Source organism: Macrotis lagotis, chromosome 2 (genome assembly GCF_037893015.1).
Source record: "Macrotis lagotis isolate mMagLag1 chromosome 2, bilby.v1.9.chrom.fasta, whole genome shotgun sequence".
Lineage (NCBI taxonomy): Eukaryota > Metazoa > Chordata > Mammalia > Peramelemorphia > Peramelidae > Macrotis > Macrotis lagotis.
Window position 1 is genome coordinate 238,537,607 of NC_133659.1, and position 17,299 is coordinate 238,554,905.

The 17,299-nt window shown below is 32.3% G+C and overlaps 1 protein-coding gene across 1 annotated transcript; it reads left to right on the forward strand.

Moving 5' to 3' along the window:
• The first annotated feature begins 4,459 nt into the window (after positions 1-4,459).
• Positions 4,460-9,763, forward strand: OR13G1 (olfactory receptor family 13 subfamily G member 1). The gene is made up of 2 exons (XM_074220668.1): positions 4,460-4,467; positions 8,836-9,763. Exons 1-2 carry the CDS (start codon positions 4,460-4,462, stop codon positions 9,761-9,763), a joined length of 936 nt encoding a protein of 311 aa, XP_074076769.1.
• Positions 9,764-17,299: the final 7,536 nt, after the last annotated feature.

Genomic DNA, 17,299 nt, shown 5'->3' on the forward strand with positions numbered 1-17,299 from the left:
AAGTATTTCTTGACTATTTGTTTTATTTACATGTTTTTATAAGGTTTATTCTTAGTCAAGAAGATGGATCTGCTAAATTCTAAATGTCTTCTTCAACCCATACCACAAAAGTAATTTGCAAGAAATTTGTCAGGAGGTCATTCAGCTTTGATCTGAAGTCCTTCAATTTGGAAAAACCCTTGGCTTAGGTAGGTAGATAGCACAATGCATAAATGGTACATAGGCAGTACATAGATTTTAGCAAAGCATTTGATAAAACATCTCTTGTTATTCTTCTGAAAAAAATTTTGTTTTCCTTAGAAAGGGAGTAATGACACCTACCACATGAGATTATTGTGAGAATCAAAAGAGATAGCATATTTAAAGTATTTTATAAATTATAGTGTTACATAAATGTTAGTTATTATCATTATCATTATTGCCTCCTGAAGTAGCTAATTACATAATTGTATGGTTCTAATACTGGAGAGCTTCTATTGAATAGAGTCTACTGAAACTTTTACCCATAGCTTCTTTTTCTGCCTTCCAAGATCAAACAAAGCAAATTCTATTGTTTGAAGACTGCTATGGGTTTCCACCTGAGGTTTCTCTCCAAACTAAAAATACTAAATTCTTTCAACTTTTCTTCTTATGATATGGACTCAAGGTCCTTCCTCAGCTTGGTTTTTCTGCTCTAGGTACTATTTGTTTTACCTACCTAAAAAAGCAGGTACTTTTGTGATCTCCAGAAATTTACACAGAACTCTAGATGCTATATGACCAGGTTAGAGTACAAAGGGATTATTATCACTTCTTTATTCCTGGAAGTTATGCCTGTCCTACTGCAGTCAAATTTGTATTCTTTTTCATGACTATTAAATCAAATTTTCTGTTTCCTGAAGTTCTCAGATTTTTTTCAAACTACTATGTTACTATCCTTCCTCCATCTTTTTCTTATGAAGTTAATTTTTAACCCATAAGCAAAAAAGCAACCTATTTTACTTTAAAATTTATGTCCTACCTCCAAATTTATGTCACCTCTAAATATGATAAGTATACCCCTGATCCCTTTATCCAAATTATTGATAAGTTAAAAGCACAGGGCCAAGTACAAACTCTCCATTGTATATCTCTTACCAAACCTACATCTAACCATTAACAACTACTTTTTAAGTCTAACCATTCAGATGGTTTTAAAATTTTTTTCAGTTGTACTATCTAGCCTTCATTTCTCTTTTTTTCATAGAAATAACAAACATTTTGCCAAATGCTTTGCTAAAACTATGTAAACTACCTATAGCATTCCTCTGATTTACTAATTTAGTATAATACTATTGCAAATGGAAATTAATTTAGTTTGGCATGACCTATTCTTGATCAAACTCTCTTGTCTTTCTTTGCCACCACATTTCCTTTTCTACATGTTCATTTACCATCTCTTTAATAATGCATTTTAGAATTTTCATAGAAATAAAATAATTTATATATTATAGAGATAGATATAGAAGATAACACACACCTATATGCATTTACAAATATATATGTGAATATATACCCACATGTGGATTGACAAATAAATATATACACATGGGTCAAAATAACCATATATACAGGAGATACCAAAAGAACCGGTGGATATGAATGCTGAACCATTCTTTATAATATCTGATTGATTATGGAGCACAGGAGAGTATTTGAGGAATAAAAATACATGGGTTATTTATAATGTTGAAAAATGGGAAGAGAATGGAGATGACTATGAATTATAGGCTTCATTATAGAGTTTGACTCTTTAAATATTTATGTACACATGTGCCTATCTATATATTTTTACATATATACATATACATATATATACATATATATACATATATATACATATATATATACATATATATATATATCTTCTTCATCTGGGAGAGAAGAGACCGAATTACATTCAACTACAGGTTCTCTTACCATCTTTATCCTAGGATAATAACCAGAAATACATCAGATAGGGTCAATACCAGTTCTGGAAAATTCTTGCCCCTATTAATTCTTTTTCCCTTTTATTCTATTTAAGTTAATTTGTCAACTATAGGATGCTACAACAATCAATTGAAATCTTTAAAAATTAGACAAACTTGTCACTTTGGCTACACTATCAGTTTGCCTGATTTTTCATTTAGTTGTTTGGAGAATTTTGATAACTCTTAAGTAATTATTTATTCTTGCTATAAATACTGCAGTCCTCCAACTTTAGACTATCTTCCTGCTCAACCCATATCGATCCTCAAACAAAAAAATGAACATTTAACTAGAGTTTTCAGGTTACAAGTCAAAATCTTTTTATTTTTCCCAAAGCTCTTGATTGCTATAATTTTGATTAAATTCATTTATCACTAACTGATTACCATAGAATTTTTTGACATATTATCAAATGACTTTTTTATGAGAAGCTAATATATTTTAATGCCCTTCAGAGAGATTTAAAATCTTTTAATCAAATATTCCCCATGTCCAGAAAGTTTTTCCTTCTACCTTATCATAATCCCTTGTGTTGTATCCCACATTTGTTTCCTTTTTAGTGGCTTAAGAACTAATATGCACTATTCTCCATGTTAACCTTTAATAAATTTACAGATTCAGTTAAAGGCTAAGAAAGACAACATAAGTTTGTTCCTTGTTAATATGTCCCACTTTTATTTCACTAACAAAGTTCAGGCTTATAATTTTATAAGCTTTTACAATGTTGGAAATTTGAGCAAAAGAGAGATTGAGATAAAATGTAGATGATTAAGAGTAATTCATTTCCATTCCTAAAGTTACAAATCACATATCCTACTGATTAAAGACACAGGTTCATAGATTTAGAGATATAAAAGATTTTAAATATACAGGAGTATAGTCCTTATTTTACAAACAAGGAAACAGAGGACCTGTTAAGTAACTTTTTCAAGATCATATAGAAGAGATAGAATCTGAATTCTGGTACTTTGATTCAGCATCTTCTCTACTATAATAACCTCCTCAGTCATAATACTATTTCAGTATTTTTAATTAGATTTCTTTCCTCTCCAATCACCAGTTAATCTTTCCAAAAATTTACTTTTTCCATAACCAAATAGACAAACTTAAGAATTTGAATCTTTGGTAATGGATCTTAGATTTGCTAATATTTGAAGTTCAGTTTAGAAAATATATCTAGGGTAATTACTACACTATAAAATGGTAAGTGCCCTTTCATTAGCTAACCTGAATTGTGAATTGCTCATTATCTTTCTACATTGTTTTTGGTTTAGGTCTTATCCAGAAAGAAAAATGAAATAGAACAACATTTCCCAACTATTATGTCATAATGAATTGGCCCTTACTGACTTTATATAAAGGACCACCTCCAGTCATCCTGATCCATATCTGGGCACTGGCGCCAGCTGGCTCCACAGGAGAAAGTGAGTGACTTAGCACAGCATCCCCCTCATTCAAATGCAATTCATATGATTGTCATGGCATCACTTCCCTGATGTCATGGTCTTCTTTGAGAATGAAGGACAAACATCAATCAATCAACTCATTAATGGTTCAGATATCAGGTTCCTCACCACTCTGGCCCCTAGATTGAGTCCAGGATCATTATGCCACTCAGAGCCTCAGTTCTCTTCAGGACCTGCTGTCCTGGACTATAAAAGTACCTGATGTGGGAATGGAGTAAGAATTGATATAGCATCCATTATGTGCTGGGCATTGTGCTAAGAGCTTTACAGATATTGTCTCACTTAATCCTCTCAAAAAACATTGGGAGGTAAATGATTTATTAATTCTTGGATTATTAATTATTATCGATTTTTTAAGATTTATTTTTTAATCTGTGACTTTGTTGCGGTTATTCATTGTCTCAATTAGCATCATTGCTGATTCCTTATAAATTTCCAATATCATTTTTATTTTCTCTTCACCTATTTTTATAATTTTAATATCTTTCTTTTGAATTATTGCCATATTTTCAAAACTGTACCAAATAATAGTAGGGAGAAAAGGAATTCTTGCTTTATTTTTGTATTTACTAGAAAAAAGTTTCTAATGTGTCTCTATTGAATATAATTCTTGTTTTTGGTTTTAGATGCATGATTTTATGTGATATTAAGAAAAGTATCCCATGTATCTCTACTTTACAGAGATTGTTGCATCAATTAGGGTTATTCTTTTTCCTACATATGTTGAGATAAGGGGTAACTAGATAGCACAGTGAATAGAGCACTGGCTTTGGAGTCAGAAGGATGGGAGATCGAATCCAGTCTCAGACATTATACATTTACTATCTGTGTGACCTTGAACAAGTCATTTAACCCTGACTGCCTCACATCCAGGGCCATCTCTAGTCGTTCTGATTCATATCTGGCCACTGGATCCAGAGGACTCTGGAGGAGAAAGTGACGCTTAGCACAGCAACCTCTCATTCAAATCCAATTCATGTGCTTGTCATGGCATCACTTCCCTGATGTCATGGTCTTCTTTGGGAATGAAGGACAAATATTATTGTTATTATTATTTATTATTAATGTTGAGATAATAATTAAATTTTAGATGCTTTTTGTTATTACTATGTTCATTGTTTTACTAATGTAGCATTTAGTCATGATGTCTTAAATGAATCACTATATTTTGTTTAATAATATTTTATTTTTCTAATTTGAATCAGTATTCATTAATATTATTGGTTCTTCCTGTCTTTGTTCTTCCCTAGTTTAGGTATTGCCTTATCTTTCTTTTTCGTTTTAAATATAACTTGTGTAGAATAAGAAGTAATTTCTCTTTAGAAGTTTGATAAAAATTATTCCCTAAATCTATCTGTAATAAGAGGTTCCCTATATGCTTGCTATTTACTTTCCACCTATTTTTTTTCAGCCACTGGAGTATTTAAGATTTCTACTTGACTTTCTGTTAATATTTTTATGCTTACATTTTTAAAGGTATTCCTTTGTCTCTTTCTGCTTCTCAGATTTATTATAATGTAATTATAAATATAAGTTCTGATAATTATTTTTCCTTTTTTCATGTGATTTCACATGCTTCATTTACTATTTTGTTGATCAATTTTCTACTCTGCTCAGTCAGATTAGCTAAGTATTTATCAATTTTGCTAGTCTTTTTAAATTTATCATTTCTATAATTTTATCTTCTATTTCCATCTTATTTTCATCCAAATTATTCAAATTCAATATTAAATTCAAATTCAAACATTTTTTCTAATGTCTTCATTTTGTTTATTTGCTTATAATTTTCTGTTCTAGAATGTCTATATAATACATTATTCTTCTTTTCCTTTTTGTTAATATATATGTAGGAATATGATTTTTCATGTGAGGACTACTTTTACTATATTCCAGAAATTTTGGCATGTTGTTTCATCATTAGCATTTTCTTTCACATAATTATTCAGTGTTTATATTGCTTATTCTTTCACTCATTGCTTAGGATTTCATTGTTAGCGCTCTCCCTTTGGAACTGTGTTAATCACTTGTGAATCTTAAAATTCTCTATAACTTGTGTTCTGTAAAAGCTATGTTTAGTCTTTTTGTCTCTTTACATTTGTATGCAATTTCTCTGCACCCTAATACATGGTCATTTTTTGTGAAAGTTTAATGTGGTGCTGAGAAATGTGTATTTTTTAGCAGTTCCAATTAGAAGACATCATGAATCTTTTAGCTCTAATTTCTTTAATTTTTTTAATTTAATATTTTTCTTTTTATTTATTTTTCTTTTCGTCTTCTATTATCCAAGTGGAGACTTCCTAATTCCTTCAACAATACATTCTTTTTTTTATAATTTTTTTTTATTTTTTTATTAGGTTTTTTTTTTTATTTTTTGCAAGGCAAATGGGGTTAAGTGGCTTGCTTAAGGCCACACACCTAGGTGATTATTAAGTGTCTAAGACCAGATTTGAACCCAGGTACTCCTGACTCCAGGGCTGGTGCTTTATCCACTACGCCACCTAGCTGCCCCAACAATACATTCTTGAATTTGTTCCAGTTCATAATTTGCATTCATTCTACTATCTTGGCCAGTTTCCTTTGAATATGCTCCATTTTCTCTAATAAATTCATATGATGGTGGCAGGTAGTCATTACATTTGTGTTTGTTTGGCTTAATTTCTCCATAATTTAATTATAAAATGAAGTGTGCTCTTTTACTGGGGGGTGGGGGGGAGGAGGTTTGTGTATTGATCATTCCAAGATAACAGAAATGATTCTGTAAAAACTTTATGACTGGGGCGGCTAGATGGTGCAGTGAATAGAGCACCAGCCCACCAGTCCTGGAGTCAGGAGTACCTGAGTTCAAATCTGACCTTAAACACTTAATAATCACCTAGCTATGTGGCCTTGGGCAAGTCACTTAACCTCATTTGCCTTGCAAAACCCTAAAAAGAAAAAAAACTTTATGACTGACACTTTCTCTATTCACAGTCACCACACTAATTCAAGTCTTCATAAACTCTAGTGTGGATCTATTGCAATAACCTTTTTTTTTAGTGTTTTTTTTTTTTGCAAGGCAATGGGGTTAAGTGGCTTGCCCAAGGCCATATAGCTAGGTAATTATTATTAAGTGTCTGAAGCCAAATTTGAACTCAGGTACTCCTGACTCCAGGGCTGGTACTCTATCCACTATACCACCTAGTTGCCCCATGCAATAACCTTCTAATTAGTCTTGCGTCAACTCTTACCCCTCTCCAAACCAACTTCCACTTAGTTGCCAAAGTGATTTTTCTAAAGGTTAAACATTGCTCCTATATTCAATAAATTCCTGGGGTTCCCTATTACTACAAGAATCAAATATAAGTCCATTGTTTGCGACTTAAAATCACAATTTGACCTTTTCCTATTTTTCAAGTATTATTTCATGTATTTCTGATCCATTCACACTGGACTTTTCACTCTTCCTCACACATGATGCTCTAGCTCCTATTCTTCATATCTCTGTCTCTTAAAATCCCTGACTTCCTTTAAGTTAGCTCAAATACTACCTTTCTAAGTCCCCCATACTGTTAATATTTTCCCCCTTCTGTGGGGAAAATTTCAATTTCAATATAGAAATATAGAACACTACACATTGTAAACTCTTTGAGGAATAGAATTATATATCTCTCTTTTTTAGATCTTCAACATAGCACAATGCCTGGAATATAATAAATGCTTGCTGACTAAATGATTTACCTCTTCCTTTTTCCTAAAATTCAGAATACCTCTAAATAATAGAATTGATCTCCCTTAGTTGTGCCTCACATGTGTCTACAATATCTTTACTACATACAATGAAGGCTTTGACACAGACTATCATCTAAATATTTCCTCAATGTTTTAATCTATAGATATTCTTAGTGAAAACCAGCAATGAAGACAGAAAAAATTATTAATTCTAGCAACAATTATCAGAAACAGATATGACATAAGGTAAGATGACATTTGACTTAGTAATATCTTTATGATACATGAGCTCCTTTTAAAAATAATGCAAAAATTTAACTTATTTTATATACATCACTTTTTAAAGTTCTCAATACAGCCCTGTGTTGTAGGTAAAGCAAGATTTCTCCCATTTTATATATGAGAAAACTTTAGTGTGATACTAGATAAATCACTTGACCTAAGTTTTCTCATTAATTCTATACAATATTAACAAATTGTAATTTCACTTACTTCAACCAAGCAACAAGGGAAAAATCAATTAAAATTATATGGCATTATACCAACAAGATAATTGTTTTATTTACTTATTTTTATCTTTACATTTCAACTTTTTGTTTTTGAGTCACATATTATATGTCTGGAAAATAAATTAGCATCCATACAGCTTTGTGCCCAGTAATTTTGATTATTTTCTCTCAATTGAGTAATTATATAGGTAACTATAAAATTCAGTTGACTATTAATTATTTGAGGTTAAAAATAACCGTATTAATTATTTGAAGTGAATAAAATTCATAAAATCTGAAGAACTTTACTACTTTAGACAAGGCAGACAAAATCATAGGGAATTATAAAGAGTTTTGATAAGGGTGGTGAATTATCTTAATAATCATATCTTTTTAATTCCCAAATATAAATTTTCCACTTCATTGAAGAAAATATTTTTATAATATCTGTGATAATAAAATAGTCAATTGATTAAACCAATTCAATCAAAGAGCTTTTCCCATTCAAAAAAAGAGAGAAAAAATCAAGTTCTATACAGAATCACTGAAGAAAGTGATCATTTCCAGTAAAAGACTTTAACAGTTTAGTCAAATAACCAACTTTGTCTCTATTTAAGATCATTCTGATTTTGATTGTAAAGATCAGTTAATTCAATGGACATAAAAGTAATATTCTTGTTCCATTTATCACTTCCTATGACCACTAGCAACCTTATTAATATCTATGGTTACATGGGTCTCTTAACATTTTCCATATCCTGCTCTTGGTTAGAACCAAGAGAGACACAGATAAAAAGTATACCTGATGCACAATGTTTATGCATCCCTTTATAAACTAATATCATACCCTCATTCATATAACTTTCATGCCAAAATGGTATCATTATAGCCACTGGTGAGGTAATTCAATATTCTTTTGTTTAACTTCGTTGCTCCTCTGTGCACTGACAGTATTGAACTACCAGAATGTGAAGCTTAGTGAGAGACACCTAGGGAATGATGGAGAAAGAAAGGAAGAGATCATATCATGACAAGAATACTTCTAATGCAGTATCTAGAAACCAAATCTTCCCTTGACTTTATAAAATTCACATCTCTAGCTCTGCTTTTTAATGAATACTTTTTCAACTAATTATTCCAAAACTGATTATTGTGTTGTATGTCCCACAGTGCTGACAAGGCAGGATGAATCATAGCACTGTTACTGAGTTTGTGGTGGTGGGGCTTTCTGGGCAGCCTGAACTCCAAGGAATCTTCTTCATCATCTTCCTTTTCATCTACCTAGTGGCACTACTTGGCAATGTGATTATTGTAATTGCCATCATTTATAACACCACCCTTCATTCTCCTATGTATCTTTTCCTATTGGTACTGGGTATGGTGGACATTGTCTGTACCTCCACTATCATCCCAAAGATGCTAGAAAACATGCTATTAATGGATAAGACCATTTCTTATGAGGGATGTATGTCCCAACTCTTCTTTTTCACTTGGTCCCTGGGAGCTGAGATGGTTCTTTTTACCGCAATGGCCTATGACCGCTATGTGGCTATCTGTTTCCCCTTGCATTATAGCACCATTATGAACCGCAATATGTGCATGCTAATTCTCTGCATTGTCATGGTCATAGCTATTGCCAACTCTTGGGTACATACAGGCCTCATCCTCAGGCTGACTTTCTGTGGACCCAACACAATTAACCATTTCTTCTGTGAGATCCCCCCATTGCTTGCACTGTCCTGTAGCCCTGTAAGGACAAATGAAGTGATGGTATTTGTGGCTGACATTGCTCTGGCTATGGGGGACTTCATCCTCACTTGCATCTCCTATGGCTTCATCATTGCTGCCATCCTTCGCATTCGTACCACAGAAGGCAAGAGGAAGGCCTTCTCTACATGCTCCTCCCATCTCTTGGTGGTATCCCTCTACTACTCCCCAGTAATCTATACTTATATCCGTCCAGCTTCTACTTATAACTTTGAAAGGGATAAGGTGGTAGCTGCATTATATACTCTGGTGACTCCTACCCTGAACCCACTTGTCTACAGTTTTCGGAACAAGGAGATACAAGGAGGAATCAAGAGGGTGTTTTCATTTCTGAAATGTCATTGATGCATGATGCTGTTCTCTATTCCAGAACCTTTTTGCACTATTCTGCAGACTATAGCTATTCTTATATCTCTCTTTCTCTTCTTAAATCAAGCCTACTCAACACCTATTTCTTTTTATTATTCTATTATCTTGACATCCAAAAGATAATCAAGAACCCTCTCTAGGGAAGGAAAAACACTTCCAGGTTTTTTCCTTGATTAGAATAACATTCTCTCCCTCAGCAGGTGATATTTTACTCTAGACACTGTTAATAAGGACATAGAACAGAGTTCAGTAAACTCTACTATCAGGCTTAATCTTTTCTTCAGACTGACTTAACATGAGTTGAACTCTGAGTCTTTGTTGATTTTGATCTCTATAAGCAAAACTATACCTATTCATTTTCCATGTAAGGAATAGTTAGTTATTGCTAAGAGTAACTTTGGGTTTATAGGCTCCTCATTTTTTTCAAATGCACACACACCTTCTACTATTCTTATTTACAGTAGAGAAATGGAAATAGTTATAGAAAAAAAATACAAAGCCTAAAGGGAAGACCATTACTTCTTCTACCTATCTATATTCCTTACTTTTTATATATATAGACATAAGAAGGAAAATATGAATAAATGCAAGGATCACAAATCTATGTCATAAATTCTATACTTCTCTTCTAAAACAAACATTATGATATTAAAATCCATCTTTTCAAAAAATGCAGTAAAGTGGAAAAAGTATGAGAGATGATATCATAGGACATGGATTTGAGACCCAGATCCTCTATTTGCTGGTTTCATGAGAAGTCACTTCCACTCTTTGGAACATGAATTCCTATATGAAAATAAAGTATTCAACTTAAAGATTTCTAAGTTTCCTTTCCATTTTGACACTTTATTCATGTTATTTATACATTTACTTATTGATCTCAAGGTTTTTCCACTTTAATATCATTCTTTAGTCAGAACATTTTATTTCATTTTATCACTTGTACAACATTTTTAATAGTAATATGCCCAAATAAACATAAAAAATAGTTTCATCATATAATATTGTGCTGACTAAAGCTTAGAGCTGGAAGAGCTCTAGTTCAATCCAATAATTTTACAATTGAGAAAATAAACTCCCAAATAGTTGAATCACACAGGAAGCAAGAAGAGCCAGGATTTACAATTACGGTTCAGATTTATTATGCATTTTAAGGTTTACAAAGTAGATTTGTCATAAGAATCCTGTAAAGAAGTACAAATGCAACTAGCCTAATTGAAGAAACTGAGGGAACAGAAAAAGAAGAGTAGCGTGAGGGAGGGGGAGCAAGTCTTATAGTAAGGAAGACTTGGATTTGAGTTCTCCATTTGACCCATACTGGCTATGTGATCCTGGGCATCCTAAGACTTAATATCTTAGTTTCTCAAAGAACTTTCCTTGTTTCTAACTTGGAGAAAACATGCCTAATTTTATTGATAGAAGAACTTCTGCGCTAGGAGTTCCTTACCTACTTTAAATTAGATCCACTCTCAGGATTATTTCATTCTATTGCCATTGTACCACATTGTTTAGGGTCATTTTGAACTAAAGCTTCTATTCAAAATAAATAAAAAAGAATCACCTACTATATGCAGAACATTATGTTAGTTGCTGGGGATGATTAAAAAAACAACTGAAATAATACTAAATACTCAAAACCCATTTTTGTATTGCCCTTTCAGTTTTACAAAAGAATTTCCTTCCAACATGGATTAGAGAAAAGAGTATTGAATCTGAATTCAGACAACATGGGCTCAAAACCCAATTTAACTTTATTTTGGATAAATCTATCTTCTTAATCTTGGATAAATCATTTTACTTTTCTCTGCCTTGGTTTCTTAATCTATAATGCAAGAGTTGGACTAAATTATCTTTCCAGCCCTTTTAGCACTTATAGTTGATTATCTTCTTTTCTCTCTTGACATGAAGAAATTGAGGTTCATGGCACAATATTAACCCAAATTCCTTCTGATAACTTGAGCAGCAAAAATTCCATGGCTACATATAATAATAAATATACATATATACATAAAGGACCCTTACCTTTGCCAAAGATGTGGAAATGGGGAGAAAAGGGGATAGTCGCATGTAAGTTTTTTTTCAATGGCTGTTAGGTATTCTGAATATTCACTTCTACTCTGCTCAGAACTCAACAAAATAAATAAGCATCCTCCACATTCTAGCTAAGCAAAATGTCATTTCCAAGTGAAATTTTGGAGCAAGAGGCTGAGGTGGAGATACAAATGGGGGATCCACATCTACTGGACCAGGGTAGTCATATCTAGCCATAGTTCCATGCAGAGATGAACTGAATGAACAACAGTCCCTAAATTCAATCCCATGCCAACTCACTCATTCTTTCCTAGGTTCTTTCCAAAGTTTCCTGGATTAGGTTTGCATTTGGACAAGCTCAGCATAAGATGAGACACATTTAAAGATAGAGAGATCTTAAAGGTCATCTAGTCAATTTTATATATTTATGGTCATATTGTGTCCCCTATGGCTAGGCACCTGCCAACTCCCTCCCAGACCTCAGTCTGACCCTTAAGAGTTCACTAGAATCAGTGATGCTGGATATTAGATGCCTCAGAAAAAGTGGAGGCCAGATACCTCATGTTTTGTCCTCTTTGTTATTAATTGTGGACAGGATTTGGTAACTAATAGCCCAAAATTTTGATACCCAAAGAGTTTTCAAACAATATCTTATATTCTAGCTGAATCTTAGACCAGGATAGAAGTGAGTAGATTTTACCATGAATCACTCTGGTAGCACTGAAAATGTTTAAGTTTCCAAATCTCAAGTTTCTGAGATCCTGAAATGACAGAACTCATTATCCACAAAAAGAAGTTCATCTCAGATATACTTTCTCCCCCAAAGTATTCAGTTCACCTTTTACATAAAGTCCAAAGTAAGGAAGTAGGTTGCAAGTAGGTTGATTATTATCAAGCAAGAAAAATGAATTCAATATATATATATATGTATATGATGTATATAAACATATTTATGCTGACAGAGAAGTTCCAAACGCAAATCCAGAAAAAGACAATGATTCCAAAATAACTACAAGCAAAAATGTTAAAGATAAATGTAATTTGTACAAAAGTATTCATAACAATTCTTTTTGTGGTATCAAAGAAATGGAAATTGAGGGGATTTCCATTGATTGAGGAATGGCTGGACAAATTGTGGTATGTGAATGTGATGGAACACTATTGTTCTATTAAAAAACATGAGAAATGAGACTTCAGAAAAGCCTGGAAGGACTTATATGAACTGATGCTGAGTGAAATGAGCAGGACCAGGAGAACATTAAACACACTAACAATATTGGGATGGACGTGCTCATTTCAGAAGTACAATAATCAAAGACAGTTTTAAAAGACTTGTGATGGAGAATACCATTCAGAAAGAAGGAACTATGGAGGTTAATTGCAAACCAAAACATACTATCTTCAATTTTTAAAAGTTGGTCTTTTATCAGGATTTTTTCTCTTTAATTTTTTCCTTCTGTTTAGATTTTATTTTTCTTTCACATCATGATTATTATGGATCTATGTTTAGCATAGTTGCACATGTAGAGTCTATATTATATTTCTTTCAGGGAAGGGGGAGGCTGGAAAGGAGTGAGAAAAATGTAAAACTCAAAACCTTATAAAAATGAAATGATTGGTGAAAACTATCATTGCATGTAGTTGGAATAACAAATAAATAAATATTTAAATTGAAAAAAGATAAATGCAACTTGGGCACAAATTCAAAGAGAATTCTTAGAAGAGATGAAACAAGATTTTCTTAAGAAAAGAGCTAAAAATAATTGAAAAAATTAATGAGAGCAGTAGAAAAGGGAAATGGAAAAAATGAGAGCTTTGAAAGAAAGATATGTAAAGGAAATTAACAGCTTAAGTATGATTCAATATGATGACTGAAAAATTCCTGGAAATTATAATTTATTAAATATTAAATAATATTAAATAAGATATTAAATAAAAATGAACTTTGAGATATTAAGAAATATTAAAACAAAGTTTCATAAATGAAAAAATGAAAGAAAATATAATAACAAAGAATTCACCTGGAAAACAAATCAAAGAGAGGTAAGTCAAGAATCATTAGACTCCCTGAAAACCATGATCTAGACAAAGTACATAAAGAGTTCCCAGGACTCTTAGAACCAGAGAGAAAAGTAGAAACTCACCTCCTGAAGGTAATCCCAAAGGGAAAACTTCTAGGAATATTATAGCCCAAATGCAGATCTCCCTGGTCAAATTAAAAACAATACTGCAGGCAATCAGAAAGAAATAATTCAAGTACCATGAAACCAGTTAGGGTCACACAAGATTTAGTAGTCACTACTTTAAAGGAGCAAAGATCTTGAAATATGATATTCCTGAGGGCAAAATATATATGTTCACGGTCAGCAATTATTTACACAATTTTTAGGAAAAATTAGACCTTTTTATCAAAAAGAGAACTTTCAAGCAATGCTGATAAAAAAGACCAGAATTATGTGGAAACTTTAAAATATAAGTACAAGAGTTAACAAAAAATTATAAGCGAAAATAAAGTTAAAGGGTTCACATTTTGATACGGGGAAATGTACACCTGAAGAATTATATCATTATCAGGGAATATAGAATGAGTTTAATTAGAAAGAGTGTTTGGAAATTATTCTGTTATGTTTTGATGATTTCAAAAAGAGATGGAAAGAGAGAGAAGGAGTAAGATACTGGGGAGAGGGAAAAGAAAGGAGATGAATGAGAAAAATAATCTCACAATATGATGTGAAATGTCATATATATGTCTGCAATATATCTATATATTTCTATACATATAGATATATATACATACATACACATGTGCATACAAATACATATATAGAGGTCTATACAACAACGAAGAACTAGTAGGAGTGAAGAGTAGGTGATACTTGAACTTCAATCATCTAAAGTGACCAAAGAAATTCCCTTTTATGTATTATCCTTCCTCATTAGGAAAAACTATGAAGTCTGAATGCAAATCACAGTATACTATTTTACATTTAATTTTTTTGTTTTTTCTTAATTGTACATGCACAATCTATATATTTCTTGCTGTCTTGAGAAGATGGGGAAGAAAGGTTAGAGATAAAGTTGAAACTTATAATCTTACAAAAATGAATATTGAAAACTATTTTTAGACAAAAATAAAATATTATTAAGAAACACATTTTTAAATGGTTGCATTTGTATCACATTAGCTATAGTTTTGCAATTCAAGAGATTTTACAATTTAAAGAGATTTTACAGACCTTACACATTATCTGATCTAATGCTCTCATTTTGCAGTTAAAGTAATTGAGGAAAAGAAGGTTTAAGTGATTTGTCTAAGGTCAGACAACTGAGTAATCATGATAAAGCTGATCCTAGAACCCAGATGTTCTTACTCTCATACAATTCTCTCTATATAATACCACACTTCAATGACCTAACCTTCATATCATTTGGGGGATTTTGAATCCAACCCATGCAAACTCCAAGGATACTCATTCCAATATGAACTTTACTGATAAATCAATTCTCTAGAATTTAGCTAAGTTAGCTCCCTAGAGATAAAGAGGTAACACTGAAGGGTCAGGAAAAATTATAATGCCATTGCTTCAAGTCATGTCTAGGAAGCATTCCACAAGACTATCAGTTGAGAATCATTTAGTCAGTCATTCTTGAGTAGATTTTAGGAAGGAGAATTTACTCAGATGATACAAAAAGAACAACTGGATTAAACATCTCCCCCAAATGGCAAATTCTCTCAAAAGTACAGAGTCCAGGAGAAATGTACTTCAAGCACAAAGAACATATGTGGAAAAAAGAGTAAATCAGTTACTGAATTCTTGGGGGGGGGTCCTCTTCCCATTTATAGCATGCTCAAGAAGTTTCTCTATCATTCAATCCTTAGCTCTTGACAAAGTCCCTGCTTCCACCTGATCCAGATATGATGATTTGAAAATCAGTGAGTCCAATGGTTTCTGGAACTTTCAAAGCTCAGAGATCTTCTGATAAAAAAGGACTGAGGGAAGTAGTCCTGATGATGTAAATTGAGGACTCTCCTCTTTCCTCCTCATGCTTACTCTTTTTAGCAGTGTACTAAAAATCTACATGCTACAATTTCTGGAAAAGTTCGCAATTCTAGCTATTATAGAAGACTCGGGATTTTTACAAAAATCTGAAATTATTGCAATAAATCTTTTAGCATAATTTACTTAGTCCATTGAATTTCAAATGTTATTTTTGCATTATCTAACATCTTCTGATTGATTGAATATGTTCAAAGAGCTGGAACACACATATTTTCCTTTCTTCTAGAACATGATGCATTTGATTCTTAAACCTTCAAAGAATTGATCTCAGATACTTTCAGAATAATTAACTTTAACATTTGACAATCCCATAATACTTTTGGACATGGAGAATAAATAAAGATAATTTAAAAGGATAAAAATACACTTAATGAGGGAGTAAGGCAGCTTAATGGATTGAATACAGGAAAACCTGAGTTCAGATTCTAGACTTTAACTTATCCTATACAAGTCAAAGAATCACAGAATTTGAGAGATGGAGAGAACATCAATAGCTATCTATTACAACTAACACATAAAAGGAACTACCACCATAACATATCCAACAAATGGTTGTTTAGCCTCTTATTCTTTTTTTAAAACAATTTATTTATTTAAGGCAATGGGGTTAAGAGTGACTTGCCCAAGGCCACACAGATAGGCAAGTATTAAGTGTCTGAGGTCACATTTGAACACAGGTCCTCCTAACTCCAGGGCTGGTATTCTATCCACTGTGCCACCTAGCTGCCCCTGTTCAGCCTCTTCTTGAAGACCATAATAGATGGGAAACTCTAATCAGTCTATTTTTCTTTTTGGACAGCTCTAATTCTTAGAGAATTTGTCTCTTTTTCACTATTTATTTAATGTGTTCATTTCCCCACAATTATATGTAAAATGATTTTTAGTTTTCATTCTTTAAAATTTTGAATTTCAAATTCTCTCCTTCCTCTCCCCATTCATTGAGAAGGCAAGCAATTTAATATAGGTTATACATGTGTAGTCATGAAAAATATATTTCCATATTAGTCATGCTGTGAAAGAAAACACAGACAAAAAAAACACCCCCAGAAAAATAAAGTAATTCAAGGCTCCATCATTTCTTTCTTTAGAGATGGAGATCATTTTCCATCAAAAGTTTAAGGAATTTTTCCTTGACATTGTGCTTGGATTGACTTCTTTATGATTTCTATCCATTACTCTGTTTCTGTGCTCTGAGTCCAAAAAGAGCAAATCTAATCTAACAAATCAAATATATTTACTTGATAACATTTCACATATTTAAAGACAGCCATCATATCATTTAGCCTCTCTAATGATTTTTTGTCATCTGGTAAATCAGAAAAATGCTACCTATTTCATAGTGTTGTTAAATAAATTATATGTAAAGCACTTTGAAAAACTTAAACACTGTATAAATAGTAGCTCTCTCACAAAGATGAAA